This window comes from Tachypleus tridentatus, chromosome 13 (assembly GCF_004210375.1).
Source record: "Tachypleus tridentatus isolate NWPU-2018 chromosome 13, ASM421037v1, whole genome shotgun sequence".
Taxonomy (NCBI): Eukaryota; Metazoa; Arthropoda; class Merostomata; order Xiphosura; family Limulidae; genus Tachypleus; species Tachypleus tridentatus.
The window spans coordinates 96,158,001-96,178,274 of NC_134837.1; the positions used below are offsets into that span (position 1 = coordinate 96,158,001).

Here is a 20,274-nt window from a genome sequence, read left to right on the forward strand (position 1 = left end):
CAAGTAACTTTTTTTTTTTTACTTTTATAATGAACTATTATATATCTGCTGTTTTTTGTGTACTATTTAAGCAGTGGTGTCCAACAGTTTTTACATAATTCCCAAAATTGTGAGGAATATGTTAATATTTTCTCCACATCACAGTGGGGTAGATAGAATGTTACACAATAATGTTTTCAGTTATTTATTGATAGAAGTAATTATGTTTAAAAGAATAGATGGTAGAAATAAAGCACCAATTCACCACAGGTCAGTAGCCATTTCATCACGTGGTGAGTTGTGATTGTGTTGGCATCATGGATTTATAGCATTAAAAAAATTAACTCTTCAGAATTTTTATAAACTACATTTTCTCTTCTAAATATAGATCTATAGTCAAAATTGCAGGAAAAACAAAAATCGAGCAAATTTTTCAAAATTTAGGAACTTGAACTTTACATTTTCATTTTTTGTTTTAGTCATTAAAATTATCAAATGATTTTGCATTGTGAAAACTTATTATAATGCCTGATCTGTATTAATTTAGTTAAATAATATACATAATAAATTTAAAAAATAGTGTCTCTTTTATTGATTATATTCTTTAATATGGAAACTTAATAAATTATTATATTTTTTAAATTTATTTAAAGAATGATATCTCATTTATTGATTATATTAATTCATTATAATGTATTTTATAGCCCTTAGGTTAAAAGAAGCCAAAATACATTTTACTTCTAGGTCTAAGGTACATGCAGGCAGATACTCAAAGTTTGTTTAAAAAATAGTAGCATTTCTACTTATATACAAAATATATAGCTTAAGTGACTTTTGTTTTAGTATTAAAAACACATACACTCTTTTGCAGAACAAAAACCTGTTGCTTTTATTATTCTAATTTATTTATAACATTTTTCACTTCCTTTTATGTCCATAATGCACTTTTTTCAAATTTTGGAACAAAATCAAAAGGGAAAAGTTCATCAATGGATTTTTTGATTGAATTGCAAAAGTTCTGCACAACTGTTAATAAATTGTAATGTTCATTGATGTGTACATTACGGATTAAATGACAACTCATTTTCTCAAAATATGTGTTTCTTGCTGCTTCCCAGTAGTTCAGTAATGTGCCTGCTGGCTTACAATGCTAAAAACTGGGTTTTGAAACTTGTGGTTGAAACAGCACAGATAGCTGAATGTGTAACTCTGTATTTAACTACAAATAAACTTATCTTGCCAGTTACTGTCATGCTAAATATTCCAATGAGTTTCCTAATATTGTGCTTTGTATGAACTGTATATAAAATGTTACAGAGATTGGGTCCAAAATACCATAAACATGAATTTTTTTGTCATGTTATAGTATTTCAATGATTTCTAGGACTCAATGGATCATATTTTGGCCTCTGATGAAAGTTCTACTGGAGACATTATCCAGAAGCTTACCAAAGCTTCAACTCATGAGGGCAAGTTGAAATCTAATCAAGAAGAATCACAGCAGGATCTAGAATCTTATAGCCAGATAAAACCAGAAGATAATGGTAAATTATAACTTTATTTCATTCACTAACAATTATTTGTACAACTAGCATTTCTGAAGCATTAACAGTGTTGAAGAATTTCTCATTTGAAAGATGCTCTTTAATTTCTTGATACATTTGCAGTAACACATTAGTTTTTAAAGTACATTAACTAATTTTAGATTATAAAATGATTAGTAGCTATAACATGTTCTATTTTTCATTATACTTTTAAAGAAGTTAACCAGTATTTGGTAGTCTATTCAGCTCTGATTTAAAGTTTTTAATAACCAATGTCTCTTTATTCATAATGCATGGTCATTTTGTACAGACCCTTTGATCTTTATTGTTACCAGAGAATCACAGGATCACTATATTCCAATGCGTGTTTGAAAACCTAAATCTCTTCTGCATACTGTGCTTCTTAACTCAGTTTACCACTCTTCTTGAAGTAAATCTTGTGTATATCCTAAAACACTTGGTGCATCTCTACATGTAAATAATATTCCAGCAGTTTCATTTTCCTGTTCCCTGTATAAACACACAACATTTCCTTAATCTGTCAGCAGGTTTAAAGACGATTCAAAGTTTTTATTCCAAAAAAACATTACCCAACAGACTGCTGTGTTTTTTTGTTGTTTTTATATTCTTTCTTAGATTGATGTTGTTAACCTCTTTTCTGAATAATTCGGCATTATAAGTATGTTTATTGACTGTGAATACGAGAATTCTTATAAGATTTTCTTTGAATTGTTTGGTATAAAATTGTTGAAGTACAAATCTGAAAACATGGGTTTATGGTAGATTTCAGTTTCAAATTTTCCCCCCTTTTTGATTGATGACAAGGATATCCAAGAATGATATTCTTTTTCAGTGAATTTAATATTTTATTTCTCTGTTGTTTATTAGGTAATTAAGAAACTTTTCATTTGTTTTTTATTCTCAAATGCAGTAAATGCATCATTGACATATCTTTTATGTACTAATCATTTAAAATATTTTAGGACATTTTTGTAACTAAATCCTTTCATGGTGACATAAACATGTTTGCTGATATAGGGGCCAAGCAAGATGCTATACTAATTAAATCTTTGTTTATATATATATTTCCATTAAACAAGAAATGATTCTTTTTCTTCTTTCACACAATTTATTAAGTATTTTTTGGGTAACCCTTAAAGTTAGATTAATTATTTTAAATCATGTTTATACATAATTTAGTAGTTTCTTCTAATTATATGTTAGTAAATAAAGAATTTACATCAAAACTAGCAGTCAGAATCTCATGACTTGATGCTGTTAACAAACTCAAAACTGTCTTTCAAGGTTATAATTCCTTTAAACTGTTACTCAAAAATTGTAATAGTTTATAATTATTAAATCCAATATTTGTTATGATGGATCTCATTGGATAGTTCTATTTGTGTATTTTAGGCACACCATGAACGAACAATTACACAATGGATTAAGGTCAACTGATTTATGTGCTTTTATTCTTTATGTCCAAGGAATCATCTGTTAAGATAGGTTTTATCATTCCAAATTTAAAGGAATTTTGTTCTTAAAATTAAAGACAAAATGAAAAGAAAAAAATTTGAATAATGTTACAACTCTTTATTACAACATTAAAATAGTTTATTAAGTACAATGACTTCCAAAATGTATTAAATGTTATTGAATTTCATAACAGAGGCAATGATCTGTATATAAATCAAAGAGATAAAGAAGTTCAACTCTTTCTTCAAAAATGAAGTTCATACATTTTTGGACCACACTGACAGTTTTATTTTGGAATTATTCCAATATTATTTTGCCTTATATTCAAAATAAACATTATTCAAAGGCTTAGTGTTACATAAAGCTGATTTTTTTACCACATTCTGTAGTATTATTGAAACAGTTGCAGAAAAACAACAAACTCTAAGTCTAAACCTAAGAGTCTTAGAAATGAAAATACTACGCTCCCTGCTGGGCTTCAAGTTGGGGATCTAAGTTGGAATCTGTTTCATAACACAAAATACTTCCTTCAGTTGTAGTTTAAGCTATGAATGCATTATAAAGAGTGACAGTCAATTCCTTAGTGTAGAGTAAGTGACAGGGTGCTTCTGACAGGCTACATTCCCTCTGGTCAGTAGTTTAAATTTAGGGACAATGACAGACAGCTTTAGCAGCTATGTCATAAATACAAATACTTGTTATTGACTTAATTAACTAAAATGATTTTAACAACAGAAATATGAAAGTGTAAAAGTAAGACCTTTACTCTTAAGATAATAATAAAAAAGTACTTTAGCTATCATTTCACCATTGCAACTTCGTCAGGGCTAGAGATACAATAACTAATTGATAATTTTGGATGGAGAATTTGTAATTTTTGTGGTCAAAACTAAAAATATGTTTTAAATGTAATTTTGATTTAGCCATAGCTAAACAACACGTTACTCCTAAAACTACTGGAATGTAAGTTAAGGGTCTTTTTGCACTTATTATTAATTGTGACAAAAGAACTGTTTTGGTACTACTAACCCTGATGAAGCTGCAGTGGTGAAACATTGACTGGAATAATTTTATTATTATTATCTAAAGAATAAATGTAATTTTGTTTTCTGATCTTGTTGCCAGAATGTGTAAATCTCTCCATTATGCACTACAAATTTTGAAAACCAAAATATGGAAGGAAAGTTTCATTTTTAATTATGTAAATAAACAATTGATAGAATACGTTGTGAAAGAGCATTTATTTTAAATTGATTTTTGTCCTTGTCCTTGAAAGAAATATTTGCTACTTGTGGTTTCAGCAAATAGTTTGTAACTCTGGGTAGAAATTTTATGAATTTATGGTTAAAACTTAAAATTTATTTTGAATATAATGTTAATTTACCCATAGCTAAACAACACATTACTGCTAAATCTCCTGGAACAGAAGTTAAAGGTCTTCCTGCATACACTATTAGTTGTGGTCAAGGCATTTCTGAGCAACAAGAGGATAGTTTTTCAGAGCCAATTGAAGAGGAAGATGGCACTATGAATTCGGAAAATTCTTAAAGCAAAAAGAAAAAGGGTTTTTATAAAGGGAAAATTATAAAGTTAATGTTCTGAAATTATAAATGTACTCACTAAAACTATAGTCTTGTTTTAAGAGAAAAAAAATACACTTAGTTTGTAATTAAAATAAACCAAGACATTTTTCAAGATAGATAATGTTTTTCTCAAGTGAATGTCAACATAAAAAGTGTAGAAAATTAAACAAAGTTTTAGCTTTCTATGTTGTGTGATTTAATACTTGTAACTATACTGGTAGTAATAGGATTTGAACCAGTTTATTAGTTTTTGTTATTCACCTGTTTGAAAATGAATCAGTTTTCTGATATTTTATTTCCTTGTTGCAAATGGGAAATGGTATTATGAGGTAGTTTAAAAAATTGTGTGTTTAAATGTTAACTACTATTGTATGCAGCACTTAAGACATTCTGAAGTCATATTTTATATGACAAAAATTATGTCACAGAAGGCTGTCTGTGAAGTCATATTTTATAATTTGTGTGTGTTTGTTGTGTGTGCTGTCTTCATCAGTAGAATACATAGGTTCCTTCAGCTCAGCTGTATTCTTGTATCATCAATACCTACCATTTTAGTGATATACACTAAATTTGAACAACTGCATTTTGTTCATTGTTAGATAGTGTACCATTCTGTATTAAAGAAAAGGCTTCTTCAAGTAAAAGTAAAATTGATACATTTCTGTAAACATAAATAAAATCACAACCTATGTCTCCAGAATGCAACTTTATTAACTCAGTATTTTACTATTACAAATTTGTCAGGAGATATCAATATCCTGAAAGCTCTCTAATCCAGATTTAATAGTAAAAGCAAAATTGTAAGATATTGTCAGCTCCTGACAAAGCTTTAATAATGAGATATTGAGCTAATAAAGTTGTATTCTGGAGACATAGGACATGATTTTATTTATATGTATACATGTATAGAAATGTCTCATAAATAAACTCATATTTGCTTTAAACAAAGTTGGTAATAAGTTTTATAACTTATTTTGTTCATAAAATGTTTTGTTAAAAAGTATGAGATTTTCTGTTTTTCTTTCGAGTTGATTAATACATCAAGCACACACCGAGCACCATTTTAGATTTTTCACATGTATACTGAGATAAAAAAGTGCTCTAGAAAATGTTTAATATTTGTATTGGACTTTTTAATTCTGTATTACAGTTGGGTTAGTTACAAATTTATGATTTACAGAAAGTTAAGCCTTTATTAAATATATGTATCAGTATCCTTATTGTTTAAGAAAATATTTTCAGTAAACCTAGTACAGCAATAGTTTTCTTCACACAAGCACATATGTTGGAAATTGGAAGTTTGACATTTTCAACATCCTAATCATGCAAATAAACGTTATGTTTTGTTAATTACATTATCTGTGTGACTTTCTCGCACAAACTAATTTATTTATATTTTCTATTCACTGTGTCCAGAAAAATCTAAAACATGATTGTTTAGGAACCATAGTAGAAACATAACTGTATTTAAATAACATTACACAGTAAAGCATTCGCTTTTGAAAAAAAAATAACTTTTTCATTTTTTTAAACAAGATAAAGTTAGGCAATTAAATTGATTGTTTGAAATTAAGCACAAAGTTACACGGTGGGCTGTCTGTGCTTTGCTCACCACGTGTATCAAAACCCAGTTTCTAGCGGTGTGAGTTCGCAGACATACCGCTATGTCACTGGGGCGTGCAGACAGTTAAAAGTTGTTTAATTCCTCTCAGAAGCAATAATAAAGTATTTTTTATGAAACTAAACAATGAATACTATGAATGAGGACACTGAAGAAATGATATATAACAAAACTAGAAACCTTATTTCAATTTTAACCTTTGTGTACCAAAATAGAGGACAGTCTAATAGAGAAGTGATAATTAAAAAAAATGCTTTGTTTTGTGGACTATAAAACCTCTTTGAGTCGATGGTAACGTGTTAGTGAAAAACTTAAGTAATTATTCTATTTCTCTTTAGGTATAAGATAGCAGAAAAAAAAATGTTCATTTGAGGTTCGGATTATTAAAATTCTTCTAAAGTATGACCTTGTATTTATAAAATGTAAGGTTTCAGTGAAATAAAACGTGCATTTACTAAATAGTTTTTGCTCAAGTTAAACTTGTGTAAGAAAGTATTGAAAAGTGTACTGTGTAATTAATGTTTGAAGCAAAGGTTAAATAGTTAACTATTCTTGCAGTTTTATTAAAATGCAAGATGTAAGTCACCGTAAGCAAAAATATATTCCTTTCATGTTTAAGTTTAACACAAGCATATTTATGGAAGGATTCTTAAGGTCAAGTTTTAATAAAAAAATAATTGTTGACTAGGTGCAGTAGGAAAAGCTGGCATGAGCACTTGCAAGGCATGTCCTGCTTATCACCCACAGATTTTACTATCTATACTAGATGTACTTTCTAAGAGTCTCCGAAAGTGTTCTGTTTTAGTAATAAGTAAAACAAAAAAGTAACAAATGTTTTATTTCTTGTTTTTTTAAGTTCATACATCATACTGTTCTGTGGCCTACAGAGTACATAATTATTCTCGTGATTCATGGTATTCGCATATTTACATCACAAATTGCAATGTTATTAGGCCTCTTTTGGGGAAACTATTCCTCAAGCTCACGACTTAAAGAATGGATTCGAAGCTGTTACGTAGTTTTTTTTAGTTGAGAAAGAGTTTCGATTCATGAAAATAAAAAAAATACCCTCTTGATATGGTCATATCCCAAACTTTATTTCTCATCAGCTCAGTACAAATGTCATGCAGTGTCACTTTTAGTTTAGTTTAACTATCAGGATAAAGTAACTCTACACCCATTAACTTGTAGTTGTTTTATTTAGCTGTGTTTATCAAGTATAACCTTCAGCAGATTGTTCTGTTTATTTAGCTCAAGCGTTTTTAGATGAATATTTATACACTTGTAGGTAGATAATGAAGAATATAATTTGAATTATATATTTACAGATACGTTTTAGAAGAAAATCCCAATTTAACGTGTATTATGATGGTTCGTCGAATCCGTTTTAAGAGTTCATTACTAAAATTTTTATAAAATGGCAACAAGTATATGTATGTATGTGTGTGTTTGTATATACATATATATATTATTGTTTTATAAAGACTTCACAAACAGTATTTTATGCTTGAATAGAAAACAAAAAACATCCTATACGTGAATTTTGGGCCAGCGACTTCCAATCAGGTTTCCAATATACAATATCTTATAAGGAAGCTTGTGTCCAACACCATGATTTCGGAAACTATCGCACCAATCATAACCGAGTAATGTTTTTATAACTAGGAAGTATTTTTATAGCTGACCAATACATAAAACACCTGAAATTAAAAAAATATATATGTTGCAGATTTAACCAATAAAAATAATAAGGATAAATAAGTTTCAAATATATAAAACAAGCTTAAAATTATTTTTTTTCAGCGAAATCTTCATGAGTGTTGCGCCGGAAAAGCAAGGCAACTTTATCAATAATTATTGTCTACAAAGGAATACTTCAATAAAATCTAATCTGTAATGAAAACCCATTTTTAAGTCCCCCAGTCGCACCGCTAAAATCCGGGTTTCGATACCCTTTGTGGGCAGAGAACAGGTGACCCATTGTGTCGTTTTGTGTTTAATTCAAACCAAACCCATTTTAAAATTAAGATTTCAATGAAATCTTCTCGTGGGTGGTGGACGTTATTGTCATGTTTGAGTGCATTGTTGTACAATTCCAGAAAAAGCCACTAGCCTTCCGCAGGAACTAACAATTATAATTATTTCTGTTAGAATAAAGCGCGATTCTGTTCAACGTGTAAAATCTAGCATGTTCGACCTACGGTGTTTCACAATTTGTTTTATTTTTTACAAGGTAGCTTATCACTTAATGGGCAACAGAAATACTTTCAAGGAGAAACAGTGTAAGAACGGCACATTTTACAATATATGTAAAGTTATTAAATAAATTAAGATTAAAACCTGTTTGTGAACCATAAATACGTGTAGTGAAGTGAGAAATTCAGAATCAATGACAACATATACTACAAGAAAAACTAAAGAGGTTCTTCGTTATAACGTTTACATAAAGAAGGATGGATTCTTTATTTAACCTCTCTCTCCCAAAGGTAAAATCAAATTAAGATTAGAGTTGGTAGATTACAATAAAGTCGTGCATGGCTTAGTGTAGAACGTTCTGTGTTGAGAATCGAACAATTTGAACTGCAGTGGGAAATTTTACATTTAAAGAATACGTACAAGCTACTGGCTGTCCTGGCCATCAGTTTTAAATCATGGACAGCTAGTTTTAACTTCCGATCAAAACGAGTTATCTACTTTAGAGCGAAACAGACCAATCATACAATAACTTATACTTCCCTACAAGAAAGGTTAACACTGCGTACAGTTAAATATTATAAACAGCACCAACACGCCTGATTGACAAGTTTTTATCAGCAGATTTCTTTTACATTTTTAGAAAAAAATATTTCAGTTACTAGGTAATTATGTGAAGAAATGTATTATAGAGAAGGCATAAACTGGCAAAACATGAAATGTAAATAACACGGAAATTTATTAATCGAATGCCGAGGAACCTAATAACACCATAAATAAATACATGTTTAACCACCTTTTTAATGCTTATTTCAAAGCTCTTCTTTGGTGTGAGTGAAACATTGAAACACATTTCGAGGAAGACATTTTCGAGTGCATAAAAGGAAAGTGTTTTTATAATGATAATTACGAAGCTTTATTCTACATTAGAGTCACTTGTCGTTTGGTATTTTTTACAAAGAAGTATCCGTGCTCTGCTTGCTGCGGGTATCGAAACGTGGTTTCTAGCGATATAAGCTTCAGACATACCGTTGTTCCACTAGGGGAGGGTTAGAAAAGATAAACGATATATTCTTGATGACGAGAAAACCGCTTGAAATAAAAATGTATCTCGAAACGGCTGATATGGGAATTAACATTATTGATAAGCAGGGAACAACGTTTCGACCTTCCTAGGTCATCTTCAGGTTAACAAAGGAAGGTCGAAACGTTGTTCTCTGCTATCAATAAAAGTGTTAATACCCATACCAGCCGTTCCAAGATACAAACTAGATATATTTTTCGCACTTTTCGATTGCCAAGACATAATATATCTAAAACAGGCCTTTCTCAAGATTATTTGAAAAAACGTACCTCTGAGCTCCCCTTTTCTTTTTCAGCACAATTTGTGTGAAATCATCAAAGCTTTTGAATAAGATTTCGACTTAGGTTCTAGTTTGTATCCCAGCTCAATTGAAAATTATTGGCAATATTCTACGAAGATTAAATACGAATTTTCAAAGTAAAATGGATTTTATCTGTATTCTTACTTCTATTTTATATTTTGATTTTTTACACATCAGCATGACATGGACTGAGGTACATTGTATGTTTTTAATACGGGAATGCATTACCGAAAGAAAGGATGTCTTTCTATGGGAAATCTATATAAGTAAATTTGAAAGGACAACCTTAATGTGGTATGATTTAGAATTCACATTAAACTTCCGCTGTGTCAATGACATATTTAGAATCTGGCCTTATTGTTTAACATAGTTATATAAATACTAAGATACACACAACTGTTTTAATTTAAATGTAGTATGAGTGTAAAATTTAGTTACTTTTGGAAGCTGTAGTTTATTGCAGGTTTGGTTACGTAACTGTGTGCGAATCGTTGTGAAGTTCCATTGCTGTGAATTAGCGTTTCTTGTATTATTGCACCATGTTACTAGAAATTTGTAAGTTTTCTCATTGTGTCAATGTATTATTATTGCATCATATTACAGTGTTGTGTGTAGAAAGTTGTAAGCCTTGGACAAGCTATAAATAAGCGTCCAAAAATAGTTATTTACATAGAAAGTTAATAAGAGAAATAGTCCAAGATATTTAAATTGTGTGCTTGTGAGTTTAACCATAAAGAGCACATATCAATGATTTTGAAGTGAAATAATCACAGATTGTATTGTAAGCACAAAGTAAAAGAGAATAATTGTTGTATCAGTTGTTTTATAACGTAATTAAACAAACGTCTGACGATATTTAACGAAATAAGACATTTATTTAAATCTCTTGCAACAAGTGTTGTAATCAACAGTGCATTTGTAAGTGAGCCTGTCACCAACTGTATTGTAATAACATAGCAGAGAAGAATAATTCGTCTTGTCAATTGTGTTCTGAAGTAACTGAACCACCCTGTGTGATAATTAACTGTGTATGTATTTGAGTTATTTTACTATATATTATTTAAAAACAAGTGGATAAAGAGCTGTTTATTCAATGTTGAAGTTAAAATTTATCGCTAACAAGTTACAGAAACATACGTAAGCAATTCAGCCCACACATAAAACCTGTCAAAACTATAAATATGGTATAAGAAATATCAAAATTCACTAGAATCATACTTGCCAACTTTTACAATTTTAACAGACGTTTCCCGGGCTTAGTCCTTTGACCCGGTTTTGAAAGTTGGAGATTTCTCCTGATTTGAGGCACGTACACCATTTTTATCTGGAGATCTATCAACTTGCGTAATTATAATTAAATTTTTCGTACGTAAAAAAATTCTTGATAAGCTACAACCAATCATTTGCTCTCTATGGCGAATCCAGTTGAGTAAATACTTGATTCATACTGGAAATCGGGCTTCACTTTTTTCTTGGACAGAAAAGAAAAAACGTTACGAGTGCACATTCCACACATCTTGGGAAGCAGAGTTTCCTTGAGTGGCCAAATGTACTTTGGAAAAGAGATACATTTTGCAAGTTAGGCCTATTTTATTTTATACCTGATATTTAATAAATGCTTTAATTCTCAGATCGATTACCTAGAATTTTTAATAATTTACTGTTTTTTCTTTGGACCAGGCTAACTCCACCCAAATTTTTATTGATTTTTGTTTTTCTTTTACCTTTAACTTTAAAAATGCTTAGGCTAGGAGAAATCCTGCGCAAATTTTAATTATTTATTGTTTGGTGAAGTTAAGATCTTGTTTCTTATGTATTATTCCAGATTTCCAACAAAACTTTCACCATTAGTCATGGTGGCAAGAATGATTCGAAGAAGCATATTCAGACAACATTGTACATTATCACCCAGAATGCAAAGATAACCACCCTCATCATTTCATTTGTGAACCTAACAACATAAGACAGTGTTATCGGAGCAGAAGTTTTATTCAGCTACTTCATTACAGAACACAACATAGTCTTCAACATTGCTGACCATTTTACTAAGTTTGGTAGGATGATGTTTTTTTACTTCAAAATACCTCAGAAGATTCACAAACACAAGACAGGTGGTCAAGAGATCGTTAGCTCCAGCCTTGCACAATGAAGTTGTGGATCACTGTAGGAAGGAACCATTTTTCTTTGCATGTGATGAGAGTAATGACACTAACTGAGAGAAGACCCTTACAATTCTTATGAGATATTTTACTGACAGAGCAACTACTAGTTTCCTTGCCACCTCTACTTGAAACATTGTAACAGGGGAAAACATTTTCAGCACATTTAGGAGGTCTTTCTCACCTATGATATTCCCTAAACCAACCTTGTGTCTTTTATGTCTAACAGTTGTAGTGTGATGACTGGTAGACATAATTGTGTAATTAGTAGGATTACAGAGGTTTCCCAAATGTTTTAGAATTCAGATGTGTATATCATTTAGCAAATCTTTGTGTACGTGCTGGTGTTAGGTGTCTACCGCTGCCTGTATAAGATCTCTTGATTGATGTATTTTGTTACTTCCAACACATTTTGAAGCGAACAAAACAGTACCAGAATTTTCTTGACTTTACTGAAATAAAACCACTAAAGATCCTGAGACATTGTTCAACAAGATGGTTGAATTTATATTCGTTCCTATTTTATCTAACATGATGATTCAGAGATACCTGGGAGAATGAGGGGGTTGGCAGACAGGATTGCAAGCCATGAGATACACTTATATTTTTGTTTCCTTCGCCACATCCTCCAATCCAGTCAAGGTGAAGTCCTATCAGATCCCATATGCAGTGGGAGACGTGATGAAGCAGGAAGTTGAAGCAATGTTAGAAATTGGAATCATCGAGTCTTCGAGTTCAGCTTATTATTCATCACTGGTAATCATGAAGAGGAATTTCTGAAACTTCTTCTGTATAGACTTCTGGATGCTGAAATTTGTAATGAAATTCGACTCCAAACCTATGGGTAACTCAGAGGCTATTACAACAAAACTAGATGAAGCCAAGTTCTTTTCAAAGAACAACCTAATTAAAGGTTACTGGCAGTTCCTGATGGAGAGAGGATATATAGTGAACACAGCATTTTTAATACCAGACGGATGCTACAGATTTAGACGATACCATTTGCATCAGTCAACTCAGAAGCAACATTTGTCTGCAAATTGAGGAGGATGCTGCATGTAAAACCACCAAAATCGAGCATCATGTGGACGATATTTTAATATATGCAGCTTCATGGAAATATCACCTAAAGAAACTAGGGAAGCGTTTCAAACGAGTAAGGGCAGTCGGTCTGACCATCAGATCATTTAAGTGTTACATAGCCTGTTCTGTGCTGGAGTTTATTATACGTGAGGTAGGTATCCAACAGATAGCCATGGAAAAGGGAAAGCTAACCCACATTAAGATGTATCAGCTCGAACAACCGAGCAGTAAATCAGATCCTTCCTGAGGTTAATAGGATACTACAGGAAGTTCATCTCAAACCATGTTGAAGTTGTTGCAAAATTAACTAACTTGCTCAAGAAATATCTTCCCAAAAAGGTGAAGTAGGAACAGTCACAGCAGTTGACATTCCAGAATTGAAAGAGCACGTTGGAAGTTCACCAATATTTAGAATGCCACACTTCAACAAACTATTCATTGTTCAGGTTGATGCTTCAGGTACTGGAATTGGAGCTGTACTTCTACAACAGCCTGATGACAGTTTGTATTCGGTGATGCACATAAATAAAAAAGATGGTGAATAGTAACAAATATTACTCTTTATGATTGAAGAAGAGTGACTGGTCATGATGTTTACCATTGGAAATTCCAAAACTACTAGACAGACCATCAACCTCTTACACACATCCGAAATTGCAAAATCGATAGTTCGAGGATCAAGAGATGGGTATCGTATTTCCAGAACTGTAAATTTTGGTGCAGACTGTATGAATAGAGTCTTTGTGTGAGCTGAAAACTGTCTTTGTGTATATAATGCATAAAATCACAGTTATCTGTGGTAGTAATAAACAACTCTAGGCAGTAGGAGGCCAAGACCTCATTAACAAAATATTGTCACCCAAACCTTGACACATAATGTCCTAACACGAAAACCTAATGAAAACATACAATTAATGGCAATTAACTTTCAACTTCGATGGTTTTAATACTCTCCAAGCACTTCGAAGTGTGTACATAAAGTTAAGTATAAGCATAAATTCAAACAATTTAAAAAGTGAAATTCAAGCCAGACCTCGTGAGCGTTCGAAGTACTATATAAATACTTAAGATAACAATATCGGATCGTAGTTTTGTTGCTAAATGATACAGATTAATGGTGTGTTGTCAAAATGCCACTGGTTTTTATACATATGTATGTGTGATAACAGTTCTTGTGTGCGTCTTTCTTTATTTCTTGAATTTTCATGTAATAGTATTAAATATTTTAAATTGGAACTGAAAATGTGAAAAACGATATGATGTGAAATTCAGCTAATATATTATTCCTTTCACAACAAATACTTCCGAAACGTCATATTCACACTTGTGTTTTGTTTACTTTTTTTTACGACAGGCAGTTCCTGTCCATTACAGCTTACTCAGCATGAAAACTGTTTAAACAATCTATCAAAGAATATTATTCTTTATTAATGTGATATCTATTACTGGAGTTCGATTTTTATATTTTAAAATTGTGATAAATTTCACACCAACTAGATTTTCAGTTTCTGTTTCTTATACATCATCATGTTATTCACAGTTATGCTCTGAAAAATAATTAATAAAGGAAAGCACAACTAATTTTCAAATATTATCTTCTACATGTACATAGCTTCGAAATAATTATCCACAAGAAATACTAATAGGTTTATGATATTCGATACAAAATCCCTTTTTTTCTGATCTTCTTGACTTCGAATTCGATTAATTTTGATGTTTCTGATTTCTTTTGACTTTTACATACTGAAGTTAGAACGTTTTCACTTAGCTCTTGATTTTTTTACTTTCAGACTCCGATCCCTTTGATTTTGAACTCTTTGATTTTCTTGATTTCGTTTCTTTTCCATTCATACTTTTTGATTTTGCTTTTTTTGATTTCGATTTTTCCGAACCTTTTTTCTTTTCACCCCCAGATTTCAAAGTAGCGCTTATTATCTCGAAATTATTTAAGGCATTTCTGTTAGCTTTCCTAAAAAACAGATAAAACATAACCAATTTAGTATGAAAAAATAATATTTCTATCTTCAAATATATCAAAATCTAAAAATAAGTAAAGTGAAAAGCAGAGAATAAGATTGTCGAATAGATGATTGATAGAGCATATTATTATAAATTTCTCACACATATAGTATTTGTAATCTCGATACGTTGAACCGTCAATTCATAAAATGGTTAATTCTTGCATCTTTACGTTTTGGATGAAAAGTCTATGTTGTAATCTTGATTTATCTGTTACAGGTACTGTATAAAATCAGTCTTATCCTGTAGGTACTTACTTGATGACATAAGTACAACAACAGAGTACCATTGACATCAATACACCCACAACTGCAATAAGTAATACAAGTAGCTGAGGCTTGCGGAAAATATGACTTGTGAAGAACTCCCTTACGGACATTTGTGGCAGAACTTGGCATTTCATGGAACAAAAATAAATGGAAAACTTGGCTTTAAGTTAAGTAATTTTTGTAATTTCCTTGTGGATTTGTAAAAAGATAACATTTCAAAATGTTATTCAAACACACAGCTGAAGCAATTGATCATTGTGGCGTTATGTATGTATTAACCCCCTCTACAAAATAATTTACTCAATATATACAACATTGGTAAAAAAATTTAAACCCAGTGCTAAACTCCACCAAACCATTGATTAAAACCCAAGAATATGTACATTAAAAATTACATTTACAGCAATGTTTATTTAGTATTTCGTATGATCGAATTTATCCAGAAAAAAACTATTTTCTTAATCTTAAAGAATTACATATTTTAACTATTTTTTTATAAAATTTTAAAATTCTGTAAAATTAGGAGGGATGCATAACGATATATAATAAAAAATACAAAATATTCCAATTTGACGCGAGTTTGTGTGTGTTTAAAGAAATGTCTATTCAAAAATAATCGAAATATCTTCATCTTAATGACATCTGAGATGCAGAAAAAATTTGAATTAAGAAAAAACAAATAGAATTGTCGACTGACATTTGTTAAAAGTAAAAGTTACGCTAAATGAATAGGATATTTCTAACTGTTCAACTGATACAATAATGATTTTGCGTGCTAACAGAGAGTACATTCTGTGTATCAGCTGAAAGCAATCTTTGTACATAGTGCTATTGACCGAAAAAGAATCAAACATAACGTTCAAACTCACCTTTAACTATCGGGTTGGATATGAAAAATGTTGTTTACTATTCCTTAGAAAGAATTAACGTTTGGAAAATATAAAAACTGAAAACAAAACTGCTTAGAAAAGACTAGTTTGAACTCGATTTATGACCTACCATTAACTTTTATAACATTTGTTGTCCACTTTCGTCCAGAGGAATCAGAAATCTGACACTTCCATATCCCGGAGTCACTAATTTGTGTTTTTTCAACAGTATACTCTTTTATCTTGTGGAGTAAAATGATAACAATATATTAAAAGTAAGAATAAAACTTCGAACAGTTTTCTGTTGTTAATCTTATCCTTAAAAATATATATTTGATATATTTTATATTCCAGTATTTTTACGAATACTTAAAATATATGTCTCGTTCCTTTCAATAGACTTCACGTGATTTATCAAAGAATATCTCATAAACAATATAAGAACATGTACCTGTGTAGTTTAAAACGTTCATACACACACACAAATAGATAAAACAAAACATCTCGACTCTACCTGTTAATCTTATCCTTAAAAATATATATTTTGTATTCTTAATAAACATGTAATCTACATCAGAAAAAACACACGAAAGAGTAATTAATGTGTTTTGTTACTTAAAGCATACAAAATAGTTTAAATCTATTGTAAAGTAATAATTTAACATACGTTTACATCGGTTATGAGTAACACATTTTAACAAGGATATTTTCAAATTACATAGTTAATTAAAGAGGTAGAACCACCAGAAAGATATCGTTGTAGTCTCGCAAATAATTTTAAGTATTTTAAACCAACTTCTTGATTTTTTTTTTATTTCGCGCAAAGCTATATGAAAGCTATCTGCATTAGTCATCCCTAATTTAGCAGTGTAAGACTAGATGGAAGGCAGCTGGTAATAATCACCGTCAACTCTTTGGCTTCTCTTTTATCAACAAATAGTGAAATTGATCGAAACATTATAATGTCCTCACGGCTGAAAGGGCGAGAATATTTTGTGAAACGGGAATTCGGACTCGTGACCCTCAGAATGCAAGTCGAGCGCTCTCACCACCTGGCCATACCAGGCCCCTACTTTTTGATATCATCCTTTTATTTGAAGTTCCATTTAATACAATTCCAACATTAAGTCTACTTTTAAAGTTTAGTTAAATAACGAAAATATTTTGAACAACGAATAACAAAAAGAACTTAATTTAAAGTCAAAATAATTTTATACCAGTATTTTTGCGAATACTTAAAATATATGTTTCGTTCGTTTCAATAGACTTCATGTGATTTATCAAAGAATAGGCTCGGCATGGCCAAGCGTGTTAAGGCGTGCGACTCGTAATCTGAGGGTCGCGGGTTCGCATCCCCGTCGCGCAAAATATGCTCGCCCTTTCAGCCGTGGGGGCGTTATAATGTGACGGTCAATCCCACTATTTGTTGTTAAAAGAGTAGCCCAAGAGTTGGCGGTGGGTGATGATGACTAGCTGCCTTCCCTCTAGTCTTACCCTACTAAATTAGGGTCGGTTAGCACAGATAGCCCTCGAGTAGCTTTGTGTGAAATTAAAAAAACAAACAAACAATCAAAGAATATCTCATAAACAATATAAGAACATGTGCCTGTATAGTTTAAAACGTTCATACACACACACAAATAGATAAAACAAAACATCTGTTCTCTACCTGTTGTATAGAAGGATTGTGAAAAACTTGTACGGTCTTATTATTCAAAAGCCAATAAACTTTAACATTATCTAGTTGTCCAGCAAGCGGTAACGCTTGGCATTCAAGTGTCATACTGAATGGGACCCGAACCGTCAACGTAGTATTTTCTGGCATCACTATATACAAAGAAGATAGTTATAATTATACAAGTCAGTTCAATATCCATCGTACTGAAGACTATTGTAACTATTCTAAACGCGTGGGTGTTCTTTTCTGGTGTTATTTTGTGTGGCTTGCTTTGAAACAGTTTGAAGCTTTACAATTTCCTGAAGTTGTAGGCCATGTAATAATGACTCGATTTGGATAAAGATTTAGTTTACCGCCATAGCAGTATTGTCTCCAGCTCTTCATTACCCGAAATAATCACCCATTTATGAAAACTTATATTTGGGAAAGGCTGTACGAACTGTTGAAGAATAAATAATTTATTAATCAGTGGTGTGAAATTCTATATTTAATACTTAAAGATAATATTTGAGGGATACAAGATAAGTATACTGTAGTAAAACATACACTAAATTTAAATTAAACATGAAGATGAATAATGTAATTTTATGTTTTCATCATTTAAAGTGTAATTATGAACAAGAACTTAAGAACCTCGTAACCCAGTCTATGATTGGATCCCCCAGGTACGAACTGAGTGATACAGAAAGTTACATTCATATCAAACATCTATATAAATGTAAATTCAGTGAAATAGGTGAAGAAAAAAGTCATATACAATGCTGCGTAAAAGTGTTAGAACAAGGAAAACATTTTGTCATTCTTTCAATTTTATGGGGCTAATTCTTCCATGCTATTACCGGATGTAAATTTCAACATTATGGTAATGTTTCATTGATTCCTGTTGACAATTGAATGAGTCAGGGTGAGAATACTTATCTTTCTTTAGAATTCCTACATACTTGTACCAAGGGCATGTCATAAGTTATGCATGAATGAATACATTGATCATATTTAAGGTTTGAAATAAATGTCATGCTAACCCATGCAGTGTCTTAAGTATATAGAAAGAAGCTAGCATATGGTACCAATATATGTTATTAGAAATCAATTTAATAGCACTCCATCAATAGACCTTGATAAAAACAGTGTTTAACATTACATATTAAGTTTTGTTGTCATGCTACGGCCTAAAAACGTAGAGAGTTGTGAAGAGAGAATAGAGTATATATAAAAACTTTACGTGATTCTGGTTGTAATCTCTGACATATAGCTGCAGACTTGAAACGCTCCCTCAACACTGTCAAGTACACCCTAGATCGTGAGAATAAGACAGGCAGATTTGAAAATCGGAAAGGAAAAAGGTAGAACACCTAAACTTAATGACACTGATATTAAGTATCTTTGTTTACTCAACCTTCGGGACAGAAAGAAGACTGTGACTGATTTTAAGCATGAGATAAACAACCATGTACTAAATGACAGAAAAGTGTCCAGATTTACAGTATCAAGAAGACTTAATAAAAATGGAATATTTGGTCGTGTAACTGTTGAAAAAATTAATTCGATCTCCAAGTATTCTCAAGAAGCTGAAATTGCTAAAACAATACAAAAACTGGACTTTTTATGATTGGAAAAGAGTGTTATGGAGAGATGAGATCAAGTCTGAAACATCTGGTTTAAAGTATAGGTCCTACATCCAGCATAAGAAAGGTAAAAGATACTTACTTTAATGCATAGCACCCCATGAAGCATAAAAGAGGCAGTGTGATGATTTGGGGTGTTTTTCTACTAGGACAACAGGAGATATTTGCAAAATAGATGGAATAATGGGCCAGTGCAAGAACCATCAGATACTAATCCATCATGGTACACCCAGTGGCTTGCATATTATTGGCAAAGGATTCTACTATAAAGAAGATAATGATCCCAAACATTCATCAAACCCATGCAGAAATTACTTATCTAAGAAGTAAGCTGCTGAAGTCATTCCAATGATGCAAAGGCTCCCACAGAGTCCCAATCTCAACACAGTTGAACAGATCTGGGATAGATCAAAAACTTGACAAATCGAAAGTTACTTCCAAAGAAGCTTTATGAGAGTGTGTTAGAAACATCTAAAGTAAGATCCCAAAGGACAGTTTGGTTTATATATTGCAACAATGCCTCAAAGACTGTTTATAGTTATTAACGCAAAAAGAGACATACAGAATATTAACTGTTTGCTGAACTCAATCACTTCCACTGAGTTTCTGTTGTATTAAATATGACGATTAATAAAAGTTTGATGTTTCACCCATGATTTACCTTCCACAGTTCTCTGAAAGTAGCCTAAAGTCTAATTTTTGACCTTGCCGTAATAATGTTTTCACAGTACTGTACCATACACAATGACTTAAATGTTTTATCTGTAAGTTCACATAACAGGAGATCAAAA

General features: G+C 31.3%; 2 protein-coding genes across 5 annotated transcripts in view; one reads left to right on the forward strand and one right to left on the reverse strand.

The window, feature by feature from the left end:
- Bap111 (Brahma associated protein 111kD) overlaps positions 1 to 15,879 on the forward strand; it is a 68,314-nt gene extending 52,435 nt beyond the window's left edge. The window contains exons 13-14 of one of the 4 annotated variants that reach the window (XM_076479077.1): positions 1,364 to 1,523; positions 15,262 to 15,879. In XM_076479077.1, the coding sequence (XP_076335192.1) occupies positions 1,364 to 1,523; positions 15,262 to 15,272 (171 nt within the window). In that variant the 3' untranslated portion in view covers positions 15,273 to 15,879. Of the gene's footprint in view, positions 1 to 1,363; positions 1,524 to 3,928; positions 3,982 to 4,389; positions 5,933 to 11,606; positions 14,267 to 15,261 lie in introns of those variants that run through there. The other 3 variants (XM_076479075.1, XM_076479073.1, XM_076479074.1) reach the window with 3 other exon arrangements.
- On the reverse strand, positions 14,399 to 15,424 carry LOC143238661 (uncharacterized). Its single transcript, XM_076479078.1, has 2 exons — positions 15,300 to 15,424; positions 14,399 to 14,992 (listed from the first exon to the last, which is right to left on the reverse strand). The coding sequence occupies exons 1-2, from the start codon at positions 15,419 to 15,421 to the stop codon at positions 14,788 to 14,790; spliced, it is 327 nt and encodes a 108-aa protein (XP_076335193.1). The 5' UTR covers positions 15,422 to 15,424; the 3' UTR covers positions 14,399 to 14,787.
- Positions 15,880 to 20,274: the final 4,395 nt, after the last annotated feature.

Excerpts from the sequence above, each read along its gene's own strand:
- LOC143238661 (XM_076479078.1), bottom strand. The coding sequence starts at position 15,421 with ATGTCCGTAAGGGAGTTCTTCACAAGTCATATTTTCCGCAAGCCTCAG. Across the intron at positions 14,993-15,299 it reads TGTTGTACTTATGTCATCAA|GAAAGCTAACAGAAATGCCT; the intron begins GTAAGTACCTAC and ends TCTGTTTTTTAG.